General features: G+C 41.7%; 1 protein-coding gene across 7 annotated transcripts in view; it reads right to left on the bottom strand.

Moving 5' to 3' along the window:
- Positions 1-23,054, bottom strand: part of ATP2B3 (ATPase plasma membrane Ca2+ transporting 3) — a 307,321-nt gene that overhangs the window by 119,592 nt on the left and 164,675 nt on the right. For 5 of the 7 annotated variants that reach the window (XM_082263025.1, XM_082263024.1, XM_082263019.1 and 2 more), the window contains exons 5-6: positions 18,368-18,493; positions 2,900-2,941 (exon numbers count right to left, since the gene is read on the bottom strand). In XM_082263025.1, coding sequence (XP_082119151.1) covers positions 2,900-2,941; positions 18,368-18,493 — 168 coding nt within the window. The remainder of the gene's footprint in view (positions 1-2,899; positions 2,942-18,367; positions 18,494-23,054) is intronic. The other 2 variants (XM_082263020.1, XM_082263023.1) reach the window with 1 other exon arrangement.

Here is a 23,054-nt window from a genome sequence, read left to right as displayed (position 1 = left end):
TTTTTAGTTTTAGAGAGTGTGTAAGGCTGGATACACACTATACAACTTTTGTTGTTTGATTTCCTTAAGTCCCCATTCACACTAGCGCGACTTGTCAGGTGACTTGGTCGCCTGACAAGTCGCGGTGGGTCACCTGCCATTGATTAGCACAGGACCCATTCTAATAGGAGCGACACAAGTCGCTCCGACTTAGAAAAAGGGTCCTGTACTACTTTGGGGCGACCTGGAGGAGACTTGCATTGACTTCAATGATATGAAGTCCGTGCATGTCGTGCCGAGGTCGCGGTGCACAGCGTGCACCGCGACTTCACAGGTCGCCCCGGCAAGTTGTGTCGCCCCTGTGTGAATGGGCTCTTAGATTTGCTGTCAACTATGTAGTGCAAAGGTCTGCCTGATTGCTTACAAATTGAAAGTGTTTAGATTTGACCTCATATTATATGATTTTGGTAAATTGTAAGGAAAAAAAATCGAAAGATAATTGTATAGTGCGTATTCCTCCTAAGCCTCAAAACCTCTGCCAGGTCTTTACTGTTGTGTTCCCACTGAGATTACATTCACCATTGGGGGGGGGGGGAATCTGCAAGATCAATTTTTAAAATACATTTTAAAATGTTTGTTTACTTATTTTTATAAGCATGTGTTTGTGTCTATGTGTGTATGTGTATAATATGTATATATACACTATATTGCCAAAAGTATCGGGACGCCTGCCTTTACATGCAGATGAACTTTAATGGCATCCCAGTTTTAAGCCTTGTACATACGATCAGATTATCAAATTAATTTTCGTCCGTTTCTTGTTGCATGCTAGTCTCATTTCGAAAGTGAAGAGGTTGCTCAACATATGAAAATTTTTCGCACGACAGAACACAGATTCAGAAGTGATGTAATGCGATGAATTGATTTGTATGCATTCTTTTGTTTCCAAGCATGCGCAGTCTTGCTCTTACGATTTTTTCCAGACAAAAACTGTACTGATTAAACGAAAATCGGATGGTATGTTCACGTACAATAAAAATTTTATAGACAGGTGCCTCAAGTTGTTTATCTGGGTTTCTCTTGAACACCCCGAAGCCCTTCAAAACCTGAGGCACTAAGTAAGGTGGCTTCCAGTTCCAAAGCTGGATTTCTGGCAAAACCCACTCCAGGCTCCTGCAATGCATTGTACAGGTACCCGGGAGAGGCACAGATTGCAGGGACCTGGAATTAAAAATTTCCATTACCAAGAGCCCCAGGATGTGAGATCTCAGGAGAAGACTGTAACCACTTTACCACCACCCTATTGTAGCTTTACTGCTACAGGGCAGCCGTTTTGTGCAGAATCACTATATATACATGATTTTGCACTTCCAGTTAGGGGGTGTGCACCGCTTCTGCTTTGATTATTTACAGCAGAAGCTGATCAGTGGGTTCTGGCCAATGGATGACCGCCGGCACATGATCAATTAGGGAAACAAAAACAGCACATCCCTTAGGCCAGCCATACATGGTTTAAATTCCTGCTGAACCAGTCGAGATTCGAACCGTTAATGGGCAGGCTGAATGTACCAAGTTGATTTTATCGATCAATTAGGGTACATTCAGCCTTGCAGTTATCTTGCTATAGCAGCCACTAGCAATAATCACTGTCTTCATGCTCCCCCCGCCAGGAAAAGACAATTGTTGATTCCCCTGTCAGTACTGTCTGTGTTGATCGGGGAATCATGCAAATTTCTTTCCCGCAACCCGTGTGGATACAAGTAAGAAATTTGCACCGTGTATTGCTGGGCTGAGTGAAAGCAGCACACTGTATGCACAAAAACACTGGTTAGGCACACGTTTGACCCTTTGATTGCCCTAGATATTTAACCCCTTCCCAGCCAGTGTCATTAGTACAGTAACAATTTTTATTTATTTTTGGCACTGATCACTGTATTAGTGTCACTGGTCCCCACAAAGTGTCAGTATCCACCGCAAAATCATAGTCCCACTATAATTTGCGAATTGCTGCCATTAATAGTATAAAAAAAATTTCAGTATATACTGTATACCAGTGGTCCTCAACTCCGGTCCTCAGGGCCCACTAACAGGCCAGATTTTAAGTATTACCTTGGGGAGATGCAGACTAGAGTACTGCAATCACTGAGCAGCAAATGATATCACCTGGGATGCATTTCAGTTATCTTGCAAATCTGGCCTGTTAGTGGGCCCTGTAGGCCAGGGTTGAGGACCACTGCGGTGTATACCATAGTTTGTAGACTCTATAGCTTCTGCGCAAACCAATCAATATAGCTTCGCGCAAACCAATCAATATAGCTTTCTGGGATTTTTTTTAACAAAAATATGTAGCAGAATACATATTGGCCTAAATTTATGAAGAAATATGTTTATTTTTATTTTTGTTTTATTATTATTTTTATTATTATATTATTAATATGTTTTATAGCAGAAAGTAAAAAAAATCTTGCTTTTTTTATAATCAAAATTGTTCTTTTTTGTTTATAGTGCAAAAAATAAAAAAACCCAGTGGCGATCAAATACCACTAAAAGAAAGCTCTATTTATGGGGGGAAAAAAAGACGTAAATTTCATTTATATACAGGATTACATGACTGCACAATTGTCAGTCAAATAACGCAATGCCGTATAGCAAAAAATGGCCTGGTCCTGAAGGTGAGTAAATCTTTCGGAGGTGAAGTGGGTAAAGAAACAACTGATTTTACCTCTGTTTTTCTACAGTGTCTGTAGAATGTAATTTTCCGCCATTAGTAATTGGCCTCCTTTTGGCGGTGGCAACCCTTGTTCCTCCTTGGGAAAACAAAACTTATGTCTATGTTATTTAATTATTGTACTGTGCGTCATCCTCACAGCATGGCACTGATGTTCTTGTGTCATTAGACTATGAGAGGTATCCACATTACCTTTGTTTTGAATATTCTCCACTGCCCCATCCTGCTGCTTTCCTACAACAAAAGAGGGATGACAAACACAAGACGTGAAAACAGACAAGACACACTGAGCACAGTAACCACACAAGACATACGTACGGTATGGTGGGATAGTTGGGCCATGCTAAATAACAGCCAAAGCAACATCAAACATGAAACAGTGAGTGGCTAATGGAAAGGGGTTAGGACATCGCCATATTTCAGGAAGGGGAACCATTAAAAAACAAAAGCATTTTGGAAGGATCTTTATTTACACCCATCTGCAGATTTACTGTATCTTTGCCTCTTCAAACGGGTGAATGTTGTATACTAAAACTGTCTGTGAAGGTTCTTATTTATCCAGGTCATGGAATATCTAATAGTTACATTCAACTGGACCTTTTCTGTAATGATTAAGATGTTTCGTAGGTTGTTCAAGCCATTCTTCAGTTTTAATGAGTTTCAGGAAATGACCCCAACATTTATATCCATAGAGGTAGCACCAACACCTGGATCCAATTACTACGGAAAGGCAGATGTTAGGCCCTGTTCACACCTGAGCGTTTTTTAGCTCGTAAAACGCTCATCTCTGAAGTCTCAAAACGCCCAAAAATAAAAATCCTATTAATTTAAAAGGCTCCTGTTCAAGTATGAGCGTTTTGCAGCTTGAAGGAAAACGCCTGAAGCTCAAAAAAGTACATGAGCTTCTTTTTTGGTAGATTACAAGCATTTTTGTTAGATCTCAATGCCTGCCTCCAAACACCTGAAAAAACACCTGAAAACGCCTGAAAAAATGCTCAAAAAATGCCTGAAAACTATACGCTCAGGTGTGAATGAAGCCTTATTGTCTGATGACAGGATGGGAGGTGTGAGAATTGTGGAATCCTATTCTAGTTCATAATGTCAGGAAAGTTAAATAAACTTAAATCCTTCGGTGGCTAAAGGTGTGAGCTACATAGTTAGTCTGGTTGAAAAAAGTCCATCTAGTTCCCATCAATAAAAGGGAGGGGGGGGTCATAATAGAAAACTAGTGGCTAATTAGCCACTAGGCATGCTTTCACATAAAAGCCCATCTCTGGCGGAAAAAAAAACAATACCTGCTGCAGGAATCATCACGGTATGACCACCCCGACTAAATGACATAAATATATGTTAGGCAGTCAGCAAGTGGGCAAATGGCACCTCCAACAAACAAATGGCCCAACATAGGAAGGCTAACTCTACGAATCAAGGATCAATTGTTTTTCTACACCTTAAGGTAAAGGGACATTTTTTGAGGAGAGTAAACAACTGGTTCACAAGAGGCATGAAAGAGGTCATCTATATCAAACAAGAAAATCCATCATTGAGCAGGGGGCCTTCAACATCATCTGCCCCCCACATGTAATGCTGATTTAACATCTCCACCAAAACATTTTGACAATTCACACCTTCGGAAGGATTTATATTTATAAAGCCTTCCTGACACCAAGGTAGGGATTACATAAACTAGTAAAAGATGGTTCCACTATTTTCACACCTCCCATCCTCATCTTAAGCCCCATTCAGATAATTGAACGACTTATCGTTTGCATTTTGTTGCATGATACTAACATCGAATTCAACAATGCGTACAAACCGTATGATTTTTGCCGTACGATTTGGGAAAAGCTTCCTGGTTGCGTAACTACGTATCAGAAGTTGCAAAACATAAACAATGGCAGCCAGGCTTTTTCCGTGCTATTTTAGTGTTTCTGATCATGCGCGGTCTTTGACGATCGATTTTTAGCGGACGTATAGTGTACTGATGAAACGATTGTCGTTCGTGGGGCTATCGTACGACAGACGTTTTCCTGTTTGTCCCTTCGGATTTTGTTGGACCAACTGTCATGATTGGCTGTCGAAAGCTGTGTACTAAGGATCAGATTATCGTGCGATCAGGTCGAAAGCGAGTTTTATCGTACGATTATCGGAAAGTGTGTACGGGGCATTAGACAGTAGCATCTGCCTTTCCGTAGTTGTTGGATCAAGGTGTCTGTGCTACCTGTGTGGAAAAAAATGCTGGCTTAGCCTCCTGACACTCATTAGAACTGATGAAGTAGATTGGATAAGCATTAAAACATCTTAAACATTGCAGAACAAGTCCAGATGCATATGACTACTACCAGATAAGCTCTTAAAACTGTTCCCATAATGTTCATAAACAAAGTTCTCTCCTCCCTAATGTTCTTAGATGAAGCAGCTAAATTAAAAAACAGGAAATAGGGGTGCCTTAAAGAAAACAGGACAGAGGAGTTTTGACAACTGCAACATAGAAATAGTTATGAGGTCTTGATGAAACTTTAAAAAGAGAAATCTGAAAGTGTGTTAATATTAGGTATCTACATGTTTCTGCTGTTTTCAGTCTATCTACTATCTATATTTCTATCAACCTATACACATAGTGTATATTAAGAAAGAGGTTTGGGCCTTGAAACCTTTCATAATTCTTCCAGACCGCCGTGGCGGCACTAGGAATTATTTCTACCACTTTCTCCTCTTAAAAAATATAATCGGAAAATCAGAAAATTGGACTGAAATCAAAAATTGAATTACACTCAGCACTGGAACGGACAGACATCACATTTTATCTGCCAACTTCTTAGCAGAAATAGACTAGCAAAAGCTATTTGCCGATTTGCAGAGCTCTGTCATCTAAAAATACTTCTAATGTATAAGCGACACTGACAGCTGCTGCTGCAAAGTTTACCTGTCACCTAACCTGTCAAGGCAGACATTCTATGGGACAAACCCCTATTCATGACATAACATGCAGCACATACTTTGCCCATTGAACTACTGATGACCCTAAGCCTTGAGAGACTCAAAAGTGAAATAGTGGTTTTGAAAAAAAAACATCACCCCCTACTTCGTGTGGCAGGTATACTTTACACAGTCAGTCAATCTGCCAAAAATGTGGATGCTGCTGGACCTAATAATAAAATGTCACAGTGGCTAAGTGTGCAGCAGCACTAGGGTTGCTGGCTCAAATGCCAATCACGACACTACCTGCCTGGAGTTTGCATGCTCTCCCTGTGCCTGAGTGGGCTTTCTCTGGGTACTTGGGTTTCTCCCCACACTCTAAAGGCATGCTAGTAGGTAATTGGCTCCTGTCCAAATTGACCCTAGTGTATGAATGTGTCAGGGAATCAATACACTGCGCAGGCGCACTGGCGCCGCCAACCGGCGAATGCCTATGCGCTTGCGCGTACGAAGAGGCACCTTGAATAGCTAGAGGCTACCTTACAATAGCTCAAGGCTACCTTGCAGTAGTTCGAGGCTACCTTGCAGTAGTTCGAGGCTAATTTGGAATAGTCAGAGGCTACCTTGGAATAGTCAGAGGCTACCTTGGAATAGTTAGAGGCTACCCTTAGTATAGCTCGAGGCTACCAAATTGGCCTATTTAAACACAGCTGTCACTACAGGAAGTTGCTGTGTTATCTTCAGCTCTCCTGTTTCTTGTGCCTGTTTGTATTCTGCTGTTCCTGTTTACCTGACCCGGCTTGTCTTTGGATTCTGATTACCTGCTGCCCGCCTTGACCTTGGCTTGTCCTGACTATTCTCCTGCCTGATCCTGATCTGTTTATCCGCTACCGGCTATTGGTCCTGGACCTGATCCTGGCTCCACCAGGGAATCCGGGGACCGTGACCTGGTGTTAGCAAGCAGCCAAATCCATCCCCACCATCTGGGGCCCTGGTGAAACCGGCTAACACTTAGACTCCGCGCCTCTGGTGAACCTGTGCCACGCCAGTTACCCGGTAATCCACTCCTCTTACGTCAGGCTCTGCCACATTACCCCGTGACAGAATGTGAGTTAAGGACCTTAGATTGTAAGCTCCTTGAGGGCAGGGACGGATGTGAATGTACAATATATATGTAAAGCGCTGCGTAAATTGACGGCGCTATATAAGTACCTATAATAAATAAATAAATGTAAACGTGGATTCAAACTTTGACACTAAGTTTATTTGAACATTCTCCCTATTGCCCTAATGTATAATCTTCTGAAAGCTTGATTATTTTAACAAACCATTGTTTCAAGTTTAGTCTGGTGCCTGAAGCGAGGTGTTGCTGAAGGGTAATTTGTCCACTGGCAAAAGGGAGAAAGTGTATTTGGACACAATCATCTGGCGAGGTTTTAAGAGTTATAGCATGACCAAGTCTGGAGTAGTGGTGCGTGAGTATATAAAAACATTTCTCAACAGAATATATAATAGGGCAATGGGCATAATATAGAAAAGCGAACACAGGTCAGGGTTACGACTTGTTTTAAGATGGCCATAGTGCAGTTCCTACTTCTAACCAGTGCAGTTATTACTTCTAACTTCTTCCTGATGCGTTTTCTGTAATTAAAAATAACTGAAAACACCAAGGAGAAGTGAGACAATTTTGTGGAGTTTCAGGTGCAGGGAGTTTACTACAGGATAATCCGAGACAAGGAGCTGGTTTGTGATTAAGCCCGGTGTATCTTCCCAAAACTGAAATCTGAATTTTTAACTTACTTTGGTCTATATGTTATTAGAGTTCAGCCTAACCTAGATCATACCATCTATTAAATATTCATCTGACTACTGAATGTTCCGGTCTTGGAGACATACAATTAACCACTTGCGGACTGCCTAACGACGATTTACGTCGGCAGTCAGCCCCTCACAGGCAGAGCGACGTAGGTCTACATCGCTAGCCTGTGAGGCTCTAGGGAGCGAGCGCGCGCTGCTGAAGGCACGCTCCCGCTCGCTCACGGACCCCCCCCCCGCTCGTGTGCCCGGCGGACCCAATGTCCGCCGGGCACTCGCGATTGTCCGTTACAACGGGAGAAAGGCAGGCGGCTAATGTAAACACAGCCGCCTGTCATTCTCCCCTGTGTAAGAATTGAGATCATACAGTTCTGCTATGTAGGACCGTTGATCTCTGTTCTTACACCTCAAGTCACATTCAATCACAGTTAGAAGCACGCCCCTAGGGACACACTTAACCCCTCCCTCTCAAAAAAAAGTTAACCCCTTCACTGCCAGTGTCATTTTTACAGTAACAGTGCATATGTATAGCACTGATTACTGTAGTAATGTCACTGGTAACCCCAAAAGTGTCAAAAATGTCAGTCAAGGGTCCGATCTGTCCGCCGCAATGTGGTAGTCCTGCAAAAAAAATCGCAGATCGCCGCCATTACTCGTTAAAAAAAAAAACCAACAACAATGACAAAAATCTTTCCCTTAGTTGGTAAACACAATAACTTTTGCTCAAACCAATCAAAATACGCTTTTTGCGATTTTTTTTACCAAACATATGTAGCGTAAAACAAATTAGCCTAAAATGTTAAAAAATTTTGATTTTTACATTTTTTTTTGGGGGGGGGGGGGGGATTTCATATAAAAAAAATGTGAAAAATATTGTTATTTTTGCAAAATTGACGCTCTTTTTCTGTTTATAGCGCATGATCAAAAGATCACACAGGTGATCAAATACCACCAAAAGAAAGCTCTGTTTGTGGGGAAAAAAGGACGTCAAATTAGTTTAGGTTCAGGGTTCGCATGACCGCGCAATTGTCCGTTAAAGTCATGCAGTGCCAAATCACAAAATAGGCCCTGGTCAGGAAGGGGGTAAACTCTTCCGGGGCTTAAGTGGTTAAGCTGCTTCATTTCTGTTTGAATTTGTCCTCAAATGTTTTTCATGTTTATCAATTGTATAGCATTCAGATGAAGATAAATTTGACCAAGAACGCTGTGTTTTATCAGGTCATCATGACTATGATGTAATAGGAAATTGGAGAAAGAGCGCTGCCCCATAAGGTTATCAGATTGGTTTTGCTATCTTATCTTAAGGTATTCATGTTGATGTAGATGATCTGGTTCTTGCGAAGATGGCTTCTATACCCCAGAAGATCTCCATGATCTCCTTGGTCTGAAGTTACTAAACCACCACTTTCATTTGACAAACAAGCAAGCAATATTAGGCAAATACCAACCTCAACTATGAAGCCTGTGTTTAGGCCTACCTTCCACTTATACCTTGCTTCTAGTCAATAAAAGCAGTTCACAATGATGGGCCATGGTGGGGGTGTGCTAAAGTACTATTATCCTAGCTGAAAACAGCATTCGCATAATCCAGTTCCTGGAGCTCCTGAGATTTTCTAGAAGATGTTTTAGCTTTGGAGGTATTGCGATGCTATTGGATTGAGCGATGGCTTTACCATCAGACCAGCTATTATTGAATGCCGGTGGCTGTTTTATTGTCTGTTTTTACACACACTTGGAGGTGTCAGCCTGGCAAACCTTTGTACAGCAGCTGGGTCATTGCCATGTTGAAAACACTGGTTTGAAAACACCCTGATGTCCAGTAGTATCTGGAAGTTGGAATTCAGCTTTACCAATGCAACCAGGAAAGCCTTGTCTTTTTCAGATTGTTGTGTGATTAGACAGTTTACCTGGGGAATGTCATCTACTGGCAGGCTGAAAGAACTAACTAGGTCAGTGTTTCTCAACTCCGGCCCTCAAGGCACACTAACAGGCAAGATTTTAAGTATTACCTTGGGGAGATGCAGACTAGAATACTGCAATCACTGAGCAGCAAATTATATTACCTATGATGTATTTCAGATATCTTGCAAACCTGGCCTGTTAGTGTGCCCTGAGGACCGGAGTTGAGAAACACTGAACTAGGTACATGTGCAGGTCATCCAGGGGAGGACTGGGCCAGGGGGCAGGGGGGCAATTGCCCCCCGGGCCACTCTGGTGCCCTGTAAAATGGCTGCACTGCTTTTGCCACAGACATGCCTAAAGGATTTCTGGTGAAGAGAATTAAAAGGTCCCTGCCACTGCCCTACTAAGTGCAAATTGAAGACAAGGACAGAGTGCAGGCCTCCCTCCAGCAAGGATGGTGTAAACTGTGTCTGAGCAGAGGCCGATTCCATGCCCCACTGGAGACACTTCTTCCCCCGGCCAGCCCCAACCAAGCTGTCCAAGCTCCCCCCAACCGCCCCCTGCTGGCCAGGTTGGGAATCTGGATTCAGCCGGTAGGTAGAGAGTATCTGGAGCAGGGCTTCAGCTTGGAATAGGGATCAAGAACAGGATGGGAAGAGGGAGAGTGGGAGGGGGCTGAGTCGCTGCACCATGGGCCTCTGGTTTGTACTTGCCCCCTGGGCTGAAAGTCACCAGTCTGCCCCTGAGGTCACCAGATTTGACATTTTTAAGCCAAAAACCTGCTATATTGGCCAGTGTTTTACTTAAAAGCTTGTTTCATGGCAAGAAGCAAAATAGTCTCTATATGGCTCTACGTTTAAACATTTCATAACTATTTTAGGTTGAAGACTGACTTGAACACACTGTACTTAGTGAAGGAAATCTTATAAACACAATTTGCTTTCAATGGTTATATAGGAGCCATTTTTCTTTTAGAGTACTGTGTACATCTATTTTGTATTGAAGGGTCAATGACAGGTTTTAGGTAGATGCTGGTTAGTTGAATCACCTACAGATTTCTTGGAACACCATGAAAGCAAGTCCTTAGCATTAGAATTTTCAGGATTTCCCACTTCCCCTAGCTATCAAAAAGTGTTTCACTACCCTTGCTACCAGGGAGACAATAGACTTTATTCATGAACCGACTGGGCCACTTTTAGTCTATGAGTGTTACCACATTAATGGGTTTAAAGAAGGCACACTGAGTTTTTTGTGCTAAATGCAGCTAAATGTTTTAAACAAGAAAATCAAATGTATTTGATGGTTACAAAGAAAAAGAACATACTCGAGTAAGGAGAAAAAAAAAATGACCTTTATACAGGAACTTCACCTGCATGATCCTGCTGACTATGGATAAGTAGTAAGTCTATAGTGACTATTTACTGAGGCTCTCCCTCGGTTAGTTTTCCCTGTGCCCTAAGGTTAATTGACATCACATATCACGTTTTGGTCTCTTGTACCTTCCTTTGCCTGTATCCTCATTAGAAAATGAACACGTTTTCACACATAGTCAAATCATGGACTGGCTATGGATGTACTCCCCAGAAACCTGTTCTTGTAACCGGCAATGGTCATTTTTGGTGTGACGAGGATCACGTGTGTACCATAAAAATTCTCAGTGTATACATTTGATGTAGCATTGTACCACAAATGCCCATTTTGGTAACCCACACCCTTGCTTCCAACACTAGCTATGCATGTGTATTATGCATGTGGAAAAATGTTAAAATGTTACAAGTCGTAATTGAGTATCTACTATTTCATGGTACTCAAAAATGGTAAATTATAAAGGCACAACACAAAAAGGTCTTCGGACGTTTCTTGTAATGATGGGGACTATGCACTAGGCCAGAGGTACTGGACCCTTTAACCACAGGGCCCATATATCAGTGTGCATTTTACACCATGACCAATGTATCAATGTGTCTTTTATCCAGGACTCAAGTATCAGTGTGTTTTTAATAGCAGGGCCCATGTGTCAGTGTGACTTTAAAACTTGAACATCGGGTGTTCGTGTGTTCGCTGAACACCCGGGGCGCTCGGCAGCAAGATTGCCCGCCGAGAAGCGCCCCATACTGCACTGCACGATTGCAGTGCATTAAGTGCTTGTGATTGGCCAAAGCATGCAGGGTGCCTTTAGCCAATCATGGCTCAGGGGCTAAGTCCATGCCCCACACTATATAAGGCTGCTAAGGGTTTGGTATGGATTTTGGGGGGACCCCACGCCTTTTTTTTTTTTTTTTGGCGAAGGGCCTAGTATGGACCGTTTTTTACATTTTTTTATTTGTGTTGCCAGAAGTCAACAATACATTACCACCGCGAGCAAGTTTAAATTACATTTTTTCCTTTAGAAATGTTAGTATTGCTGCAGCAGGCTCCATACATCATACAGATGCCCCACTTTACAGGTACATTAAGGGGACCCCCCAGGCACGATATTTAAAGGAATTTTTCATTTTTATTGTTTCACTTTAAGCATTATTAAATTCACTGCTCCTGTAAAAATGATAGTTTTAAAAACATATTTTTGCATTGATACATGTCCCCCAGTGCAGTACCCGGGTCCCCATACACCTTTTATGGCAATAACTTGCATATAAGCCTTTAAAATTAGGACTTTTGATTTTTCATGTTTGTTTCCCATAGACTTTAATAGAGTTTGCATGTTCGCTAGAACTTCTTGCCTGTTCGAGGTGTTCTGGTGCAAACTGAATAGGAGGATGTTTGGCCCATCACTACTGGGGGCCATGGGTTAGTGTGCCTTTTACACCAGGACCCAAGGGCCAATGTACCTTTAAACCAGGGCTCATGTATCAGTGTGTCTTTTACAGTAGGGCCCACATATTAGCCTGCCTTTACACTAGGGCCAACTATCACTATGGGGTTGATTTACTAAAACTGGACCAAACTAAACTGGACTAACTAGATTAAAAATGTCTTTCACACCAGGGGCCACATCTCAGTGTGCCTGAGCTGGCAGCTCACCATGGTCTGTCCATTTATGTGTTCATTTATTACGTTCCCAATATCTTCCTTCTTACTTATGTAGGCAGGCCATAGGCAGTGCACATTTCTTTCCGAAAGAAATTTACATGATTCCCCCATCAACACAGACAGTGCTGGCAGGAGAATCAACAATTGTCTTCTCCTGGTGGGGGGAAGGGGTGAGATTCAAACCGTGTATGGCCAGCCTTAAAAAGGAAATAAATAAGCCGATGATGATTCAAGGGGCAGTCATGGGGTAGCCAGTTACCACTAAAGTTTTTGCGCATTTGACCCCAGTTTAGTTACATAATATGAGGCCTGCCTGTTGAAAATTTAAAATTTAGTCCTGAGATCTAGTAATTGGTGTCCATGAGATATACAAAATAGTGTTTAATGTATCCTTCTAGCGTATGACCTAAACTAAAATATACAGTTTGGAGGGACCAACACCTTTAAGATGTTCTGACACCTTGAACCCTAAAGTCACACGTACCGTTCATGTAGCTGGATGTTAGGAAAGCGTTAGCAGCAGTGATATGGTGGGCAGTGACGGCAGATTTGGCAGCTAGGAAAAGACAGTTTAAACAAGGGGTAGAAGAGTGCAGATTTATATAAGTGGGGTTGATAGCAAGGAAGTGAAAGAGAAAGGGAGTCAGTCAGGGTTGGAAATGTCCACGAGCAGGTTGAAGGAAGGAAGAAAAAGAAGAGAAACAAAAAATAAAACAACAATGAAATGGGTTCTAAACATCAGTCAGGCCTTCAATGAGCATAAAAGCAGCATTACCACCACAAAGCTGATTTAGTCAAATAACAAGTGTATATTGTTTCCCAGTACTGGCAGAAGAACTCCAGTCAAAACAGATAACTTTGACTCTACCACATCTGTAACGTGTTTTATTTATCTATCTACTATCTATAATGTAATGGTCTACCACTAAATTAGCTAAAATAAATTTCAAATACTTCAGAATATTCTGAGATAAATAAGATATTTTAGTTTTGAGTGGGCATCAGTGAACTGAATATCTTCCTTGCTTTTGACATCTTTAGGCAGGATATCCCCACGTCATTTATTCCTCTGCCCATTCCACAAGGGTATAGTTAAGGTGGTGCTCTCTCCCCATTAGTTTCTCTATTTATTTATTTCTAAATCTACTAGGGCAGTGTTTGTCAAACACCGTGCTGTGGCATGTTGTTTGGCCACAGTCTCCCTTCTACTGGGTTGCAGATCCCCTACCCTCCCACAGTGCCCCCAAACTTCTGCACTGAACCACAGTGCCCCCCTCAGCTTTCACAGCGCTCTGCAACCTCCCACAGGGCCCTCCAGTTCCCTGCACTAACCCCCCCCCCCATAGTACCCATAAGCTCCAAGAGTGTCCCATACTGCTCCCTCCACCCTCCCATCCTGCCCCCCCCCAGCACCCGGAGCACCCTACAGTTACCCACAGTGCTCCTGCGAATCCCCCAATCTCCAGTAGAGACCCTCACTAGAGACTGCACCCCCCCCCCCCACAGTTTCCCCCAGCCACCTCCTGAAACTTCATGCCCTACAGGACAAACAAGTCTTTTGCAGAGTCCCCCCTCCAGAACCCGCATCCCCTTTCCCCCCAGAGTGACACCCAGCCCCATCGAGAGCCTTCCAGCATTTCAATACATACTTTGCATTCCCACGCTTTTATTGTCTGAGTATTAACTTTTTTTAATGTTGGGAAGGTTTTGGAAGTTTTTACCAGATCCAGGTCTCAACAAGGGTGAGAAGCCCGGCACTAGAGGATTTTTTCACCATCCACTTTCTTTGTAATGGCTGATGTTCTTAAGAAGAACTGGAAATACTAATTCTCCTGGGTATATTTCGCCTGCAGAGCCCTTGGAGTGATTTAAGTAATCAGCTTGTGATTAAACTTGCCAGCAACTGGACAAATGCAACTTTCATTTTTGTTTGGAGTTGACATTTGACACAGGGGTTGATTTACTAAAACTGGAGAGTGCAAAATTGGTACAGCTATTTATGGTAGCTAATCAGCTTCTAACTTTAGCTTATTCAATTCAGCTTTGACAAAAAACATGAAAGCTGATTGGTTTCTGTGCAGTGCTGCACCAATCAGCGTTCAGATTTTTTTTTAAATTTTTTTTTAGTAATTATAAGTTAACAAAACAATAAGGCATCATTTTCAATAGATTTATATCTGTTTTCCTTGAGTTCTTAATTATGATAAATTCAACATGCTGATTAAAATGTCAATTTTTACTCCCACTGCATTCACAGACAAAAGTATTAAAGAAATCCACTCAGATATTTTGGGCTTTTTAAAGAGACTCTGTCGGTAGAATACATTTAAAAAAAATAAATGGTCCCCTGCAAAAAAGAGTGTTTATACTTACAGTAACTCACCCATTGCCTGTGTCACCAATTTGCCCTATAGTGCATAGCTTCCATTGTTCAAAGAACCTTCCTAATCTGATATCTCCAGGAGTATTGGATTTCTAGTCTCTCACTTAGCACTGTGATTCCTTTTATTTCATGGCTGCTGCTGCTAAGGGACCTATAGCACAAACACACTTCTAGGGGTGTTTGGTGCCTAGTACCTTGCTGGGCTCAGTGGTTATATCAGCCACCTCTTTTGTAACTACTGTGTCCTGTAGAGCAGTGGTCCTCAACCCTGGTCCTCAGGGCCCACTAACAGGCCAGGTTTGCAAGATAACTGAAATCCATCCCAGGTGATATAATTTGCTGCTCAGTGATTGCAGTACTCTAGTCTGCATCTCCCCAAGGTAATACTTAAAATCTGGCCTGTTAGTGGGCCCTGAGGAAAGGAATTTTGAGGACCACTGCTGTAGAGCACTAGCAGCTGAAGGAAATATCCACAGCGCTTAGTGGCAGACCAGGAATCCAACACTCCCTGAAGTACCAGATTCTGAAAGGTTCTTCAAGCAACTGTAGCTATGCAATACAGGGCAGAATAATGCACAAGCAATAGGAGAGGTAAGTATGAACACTCATCTCTGCAGGGAGCCTTTTGGGTTTTTTATGAATATAAATTTAAGCAACAGAGCAACTCGAAGAACAAGGTTCAAAGACTAAAAGTAAGGTGCAGTAGGCAATAGCATACAATTTCGATTTAAGGGTCTGTGTCAATGGGCTTTTGCTTTTGTCAGATTTGCTTCTCTTTATGGGAATGCAAAAGGAGTTTGATCCCAATCCCCCTCTGTCTACTCACCACAACCCCTCTCTTGCCTTTTGCCTTCCTCTCAAATCTACAAACCCATCTTTATATTTCCTCTGGGTGCAGGTCCAGCAGAAGAAGAAAATGTGTCTGTTCTTGCTTTTGGCACTTTGCACACAGTCTTTGGACTTCATACTACTCTAATTAATAGCCTCCATTTGGAGGTTGGTGAGTGTAGGGAGTGGTGGAAGGAAGAATCACCTCTTTGTCAAAGCTCCCGTGATGACCTACAACTATGACTTTTTCCTCTAGGCCTCCTTCAACCTGCTGCCTGCAGATTTCCTAAAGACATCTATTAAGTTCTTCTTCTTACACATATTAAAGGCAGATAGTTGAAGGAAAACTAGAAGATAAAATTCCCAAAGCAGGGGAGGATCAGGTAAAGAAAAACTGGAAAATTAAGTGCCAAAAGTTGGGTTTTTGGGATGGTGGATTACAGAAACTGGGTCATAAATTATAGTTACCCTCTTGTCTTCCCCACCATCTTCACCCAAAATGTTTGCGTAGAGTTCTCCTGTAAACTGGGTTTATTTACCTTGGTGGTTATGCTGCTTTTGCATATGCCAAAACTTAACAACATTGCATAGATATGACTAGGATCACAGGGACTGCTATGGAGTACAATGTCACCCCAACAGCCAACTTGCATGGATTATGGGAAGGGTCTTCTTGAAGGGACATAGAAAGAAAAGATGCACCCCCTGCTCATCGTGCCCAGAGGGTTGAATCAAAGCAATACAGCATGCTTTCTTTTCTTTCTACACAATTGTCTGAACTCATACATACAACATTTTTACTGCAATGCAAACTTTATATCACATGGGATCTGTGCTGAATACATTTTCATTTCTAACAGCTTACACTGGATTGAAATGTCAATGAGTAAAATAACAAAAGAAGATAACTTGCAGACTGTGAACATTCTTAACAAATTAATTAAACATTTTAAAAAGTGGACTTTTTTCCATCTGTAAAGAAAAAGTAGGATGAAACAACCTTTCAAGTGCTTTAGAATCCAATATATAGACCATTAATTAAGTCAAAAAATGGCACTGTATAAAGCCTTAAACTCTAAGGTCATCGAGTGATAGCTTGTACCTGTTTAATACAGAAATTCAATATGAAATAAGTCTGCAAAACGGAGAAACAATTCAATTCCAAAATGAATCCCATTTAAGGACAGCAGAGATTTAATATTACATGTGGTATCTGCATGTATCACTTTTATCAATAATTCAAAAAATACGGGGTGTAGCTCTCATTTTTAGATACCTGACAATCTTTGCGCTTACAAGCCCAAATTTTTGTGTGTATTTCAGAGTGGTTACTTAAAATTAGTGCAGTAAACTGCTGGCTCTGGATGTACATATAGTTGACCCAAGAGCAAAAAGGTTCCATTGGCTATGCTTAAATGGAAGGGAGCTATGCAAATACCTCCTTGTAAGGAGGCTTTACTGTGCATTGCACTTGCTTAGTGGTCAGGTTTTTCAATAATTTTAAGGACAACTTCACCAAAGGTATAGTTCTCCTTTAATCAATCTTCCCATCCCCCCATAAGGGCAGCCCACCCCATGACATACTTACCAATTGCCCCAATTACAGTACATTTGCTATGCAGCCCTACCCACATACCACACTTCATCCCCAAGAAAACCTCTGGCCAGACTTCTCATGCAACCTGAATTCCAATTCATTCCTATGGGAAAGCAACACTACGTTGGGCTGCTGGAGGCCACTATGAGTATGGCTGTCCCACCGAAATGAATGAAGCCATGGTGCACATGTGCAGTCTGAAGACAAGCCAGACATAAGCTTTCTGTGTGAGCACTCTACAGCAACAGTCAGGGCCACACAGTGAATAGCTGGATTGAGGATTAAAAGTAAGTATGGACTGAACTCAGGTAGGTGGGGTAGGGTGTAAACTAAAGGACAACTTTACCAATGGTCAACAAAAATCCTTTAAATCCACCTCACAAGGACCTGTTTTGTTATGTTTTTAAAGTTAAGACTGCTAAAAACTAACTGCCTAGTTTTGGGTGGATAGTAATTAGATCAGTGACCCATAGGATTTCGGAAAACCAGGGTTTCCATAGGGGTATTCTCCCTCATGCCAGCTCCATCTGAACTAGAGAAGATAAGACCACACAGGAGGGTTGAGCCTAGAAGAGACTGCCCCAGGCAGTCTTTTGTAGTATTTTGAGAAGCTGATGGTGAAAGAACCTACCACTACCCACCAAAAGAAACAAGTTTGAGTGAACCTAAAGCCAAACTCTAGGAATTAGACAAAATCTACCCCTGCAATGCCTACCTAGCACCGCAAAGGTTAACTGTCTGTTCAGTCTGGGGATGCAGAAATAAGAGCAAATACCTTATTTCTTGCTCCAGTAAGGTCGCTCCAGCCCTGGTCACACTCAGTTCCCTTCTAGACCTCATGAACATTTAACCCTTGCAGTGTTGGGAGGGTCTATTGCAAGTGTAGATTTTGTCTAATTCATGGAGTTGGGCTTTCACGTCTAAAGGCTATCTGACAGGATATAGAGATGTAATCAGCATGTATTTTAGCATTTTCAAAGCTAGCCTGCTGTAAATTACAGGTCTCATGCCTGCATAGGCAGAGATCATTTTTATGTTGAAGTGGAAACCCTCTTTAGTTTATTGGTTCTACGTCTTAACATGCTGCTGTAAAAATATGATTAAATTGAGTTTTTTTTTACATTTTATTTTTTTATATACAGACATATATCAACTAATGTATAGTGAGTACTATCTGATTTACCTTTCTTGTCTTTCTTTTCTTCCTCCTCCCCACCAGCGCCAAGCAAGGTGAAAATGATTCCAGTTTGTGAGTTGACACCAACCGCTGTCACCACCATCCTGCCAGAACCCTCCATGACATGTGTACCTGCCAAGAACATGAGTCATCATTATTACTACTAGACAGCACGGGTCAGCATGCAATCCTTATCCTTATCCTGCACGGTTCAAGTCAGGTCTTGGCATTGTGAATTACAGCACAATACTTATCACTAGCATTGCCAAAATGCCGGCAATACAATTATATCTAATATATATATAAATATGTATATAATATAATAATAATATAATATAATATAATATAATAATGTAATATAATATAATATAATAATAATATAATAATAATAATATAATAATATAATATGATAATATATATATATATATATATATATATAATATAATATAATAATAATATAATAATATATATATATGGCTGTGCGATGGGGAAGAAGAAACAGACTAACAGGAGCCAGTTGTGGAGGCTCATACTGAGACCACCTGCTGTCCAGGTGTATCTTTCCCATTATCTGTGTCATTAAGATATTGGCTCTTCGCATTAATAACCCTTTCAGTGTCTTCATGCCTGTTCCCCATGGGCTTCTCTCTATTTTCCGCCTTAAAAAATAAACTGATCCAGCCATGCCATGCTCATTAGAGTTTCCCTGGATAAGTGCATTTTTTCATTAGGTTCTCTTCTGCTTTCCCAACAGAATAAAAACCATAGAGTTATGTACTATATTTCAGGGGTCTCTAAACTTTTCACTACAAGGGCCACATCATATATTTTACAAATATTCCAGGGAAAAAAAACTGTTTTATAAATGAATAGGTCCCCTCCTACAATAAATATAGTGCAGTGCTACATAATAACACATAACAAAACAATACATTAATCAATTTGAAATATCCCATAAATTAAAAAGATGTAGTTCAACATTCCATAGTGTCTCAAACCACCAGTGGCAGGAAAAAGTCTTCTTAATGCCTCCAAGTGAAAGTGTGCTCTACACAACGTGATCATTCTAATATGCTTTTTACCCTCCAGTGGGATTGATTAACATGCCTAAGTTCATTCTCTCGGACCTTCCTTTATATGCTTTCAAATGCGGCTCAATTATGGCATACCATACATAAAAGAGAAAGGGACTAATAGCGCTCACTGTGTTTATCTAAAATATATAATGAATAATAAACATTCCCAAGGGTTAAAATCAAGATAACTAACATTTTTCTTTAAAAACTTCTGCATTTACCGGTCTCTCACTGTTCAGCAGTTCTGGGATAGTTGCATGATGACTCCACACCCTATATATGTTATGCCTGGTGGGCAGGACTTTTTCAGTAGGAGAAGTCTCCATTACATCAGGGTCCCTATCAGAGTCCCCCTTACATAAGGGTCCTCATCATAGTCCTTGTAACTGTCCGCTTATCACTTTAAACCTTTGTTCAGCACTTACTGCCTTCCTCTTGTTTCCCTGGAGAATGCTTTAATCAGCAGAATCACCAGACCACTCCTCCTTCCTGCTCTAGAGTGAAGGCTTTTTCTGTGACTCAGATTTCACATTCAGAGCATGTCAGCAGCACCTCATGGAAGATGATTGCTAGAGAGGATTCCTAAGGCTTAAAGTTTGCACCCCTTGGCAAGCGGAGCGAGGTATGCAGTAAAAGTGCATTATATATATATAAGTATATGTTGTTAGACATATATTGTGTCCATGCTGTTAGTTTAAAATATGCATAGATAATCCAAAGCATTTTGCATGTAGTCATGTTTCCTTAGATGTTTAATGTAATTTAGATGTGTGTGCAGACAACTGAAATCCACCTTGTAATTTCACATTTGTAATTAACCTTGTAACCCCCTTTTTCAGGGGCGTAACTACAGGGGTTGCAGGGGTTGCAATCGCTACCGGGCCCCATGCTCCAGGGGGCCCGGTAGCAAACCAGTGGGTGAACTTCTAGGATCTCAAAGGTCACACTTGCGACCGGGCCCTGGCATTTCACCACTGTGGGGAGGCCCCAAGATTGCAGGAAGGGGGCCCACTGCAGAACTTGTGAAAGGATCCTGATGCGGGACCATAATAAAAGGCCATGCAATGAGATTAAAGAGCCCCAGGATTAGTGGGAAGAGCCCCGGGCTTGAAGGGAAGGGCCCCGGCCAGGGGTCTGGGGGGCCCTTCATGGTTTCTTGCATCGGGGCCCTGAAGGTTCTAGTTACGCCTCTGCCCTTTTTGGTGATCACTGTAAACAAATGTATTGTATGTCGTTTACAGTTTACACGGTGCTCATGATGCTTATGGTTAACGGTGCTCAAGGTGTTAAAGATATTAATGTTGGTGGTGTTCAACCCTCCTGCACACCTTTGATGCAAAAGAATAAAAGTACTGCACCCGTCAGAAGCTCTCCTCTCATTATTTACTCGATGCCAAAGGGGCCGCTACAGTCCAACTCATATCATGATCTCCATCAGAGTACCCCTTACAGTGACCAAAGAAAGCCTGTCCTGACCTTAAATTCTCGACCTGTGCACAGGATATACCACCGACGCTAGCTTCAAGCCGGATAACATTTTTCAGAGGGCCAGATGTGGTCCATAGGCCATACTTTGGAGAACCCCTGTTCTCTATTAATTGAACAGGGGTTCTCCAAGCCATAGGTGGCCCTGCCAGCACTACCCTGCTTGACAAAAGTTCATTACTCAGTTGACTTTTGTCGAAGGAGTCTGGGTGGAAAATTGTCAGCTGCACAGCGTCTGCACCCAACCAAATGCAGCCACTGTTTGGGTATTCTGAAACTGTGTGCAGACAATCTGAAACAATCTAAGATTCAACCACCTGTGCTGTTTAGTGTGGAGGGAACAATATTTGTATATGGCCAGTTTTAGTTCCAACTGAACTAAAATTGCCATATATACACCAAAAGGCCATATATACACTAACTGGCAACTTTATTAGGTATACCTTGCTAGTACCGGGTTGGACCCCCTTTTGCCTTCAGAACTGCTTTAATTCTTGGTGGCATACATTCAACAAGGTGTTGGAAACATTCCTCAGAGATTTTGGTCCATATTGACATGATAGCATCACGCAGTTGCTGCAAATTTGTTGGCTGCACATCTCTCTATTGGATTGAGATCTGATGACTGTGGAGGCCATTGGAGTACAATGAACTCATTGGCATGTTCAATAAACCAGTTTGAGATGATTTGAGCTCTGTAACATGGAGCATTATCCTGCTGGAAGTAGCCTTTAGAAGATGGGTGCACTGTAGTCATAAAGGGATGGACATGATCAGCAACAATACTCAGGTACGCCGTGGCGTTTAAGCAATTCTCAAAGAGGCCCAAAGTGTGCCAAGAAAATATCCCCCACACCATTAAACCTCCACCACCAGCCTGAACTGTTAATACCAGACAGGTTGAGGTTTGAGTAAGTGAAGACTTTAGTGCGAAACGCGTTACCTTTTATGTTCCTGTCATATCTGGCATATGATTTTAATACTTCAATAAAGTTAGCAAGGAGAGCAATATCCCAGATTTTTGCATGTCTCTGAACCAGACAGGATCGATCTATGCTTTCCTGTTGTTTATGCCAAATTCTGACCCTACTATATGAATGTTGCAGCTGAAATCGAGGCTCATTAGACCAGGCAATGTTTTTCCAATCTTCTAATCTTAAATTTTGGTGAGCCTATGTAAATTGTAGCCTCAGATTCCTGTTCTTAGCTGACAGGACTGGCACCCTGTGGTCTGTGGTCTTCTGCTGTTGTAGCCCATCTGCTTCAAGGTTCAATGTGTTGTGCATTCAGAGATGGTATTCTGCATACCTTGGTTGTAACAAGTGGTTATTTGAGGTACTGTTGCCTTTCTATCATCTCCAGTCAGTCTGCCAATTGTCCTCTGACCTCTGACATCAACAATGCATTTCTTCCACACAACTGCCGCTCACTGGATATTTTTTCTCTTTCGGACCATTCTCTGTAAACCCTAGAGATGGTTGTGCTTGAAAATTCCCATAGATCAGCACCAACAACCATTCCACGTTAAAAGTCACCTAATTCCCCATTCTTCCCCATTCTGATGCTCGGTTTGAACTTCACCAAGTTGTTTTCACTAAGTTCATATGCTTAAATGCATTAAGCTGTTGCTATGTGATTGGCTGATTAGCAGTTTGTGTTAACAAGCAATTAAACAGGTGAACCTAAAAAAATGGCTGGCGAGTATAAATATATATACAGTATCTCACAAAAGTGAGTACACCCCTCACATTTTTGTTAATATTCTATTATATCTTTTCAAGTGACAACACTGTAAAAATTACACTTTGCTACAATGTAAGTAGTGAGTGTACAGCTTGTAAAATATTGTAAATTTGCTGTCCCCTCAAAATAACTCAACACTGCCATTAATGTCTTAAACACTGGCAACAAAAGTGAGTACACCCCTAAGTGAAAATGTCAAAAACTGGGTCCAAAGTGTCAATATTTTGTGTGGCTACCATTATTTTCCAGCACTGCCTTAACCCTCTTGGGCATGGAGTTCACAGTACATGTTAGCATTCACGGTTACCTCAATGAACTGTAGCTCCCCAGTGCCAACAGCACTCATGCAGCCCCAGACCATGACACTCCCACCACCATGCTTGACTGTA

This window comes from Pelophylax lessonae (assembly GCF_965119305.1).
Source record: "Pelophylax lessonae genome assembly, chromosome: 7".
Classification (NCBI taxonomy): domain Eukaryota; kingdom Metazoa; phylum Chordata; class Amphibia; order Anura; family Ranidae; genus Pelophylax; species Pelophylax lessonae.
The sequence above is the reverse complement of the archived record's forward strand: the minus strand, read 5'-3'. Positions and strand labels throughout refer to the sequence as shown.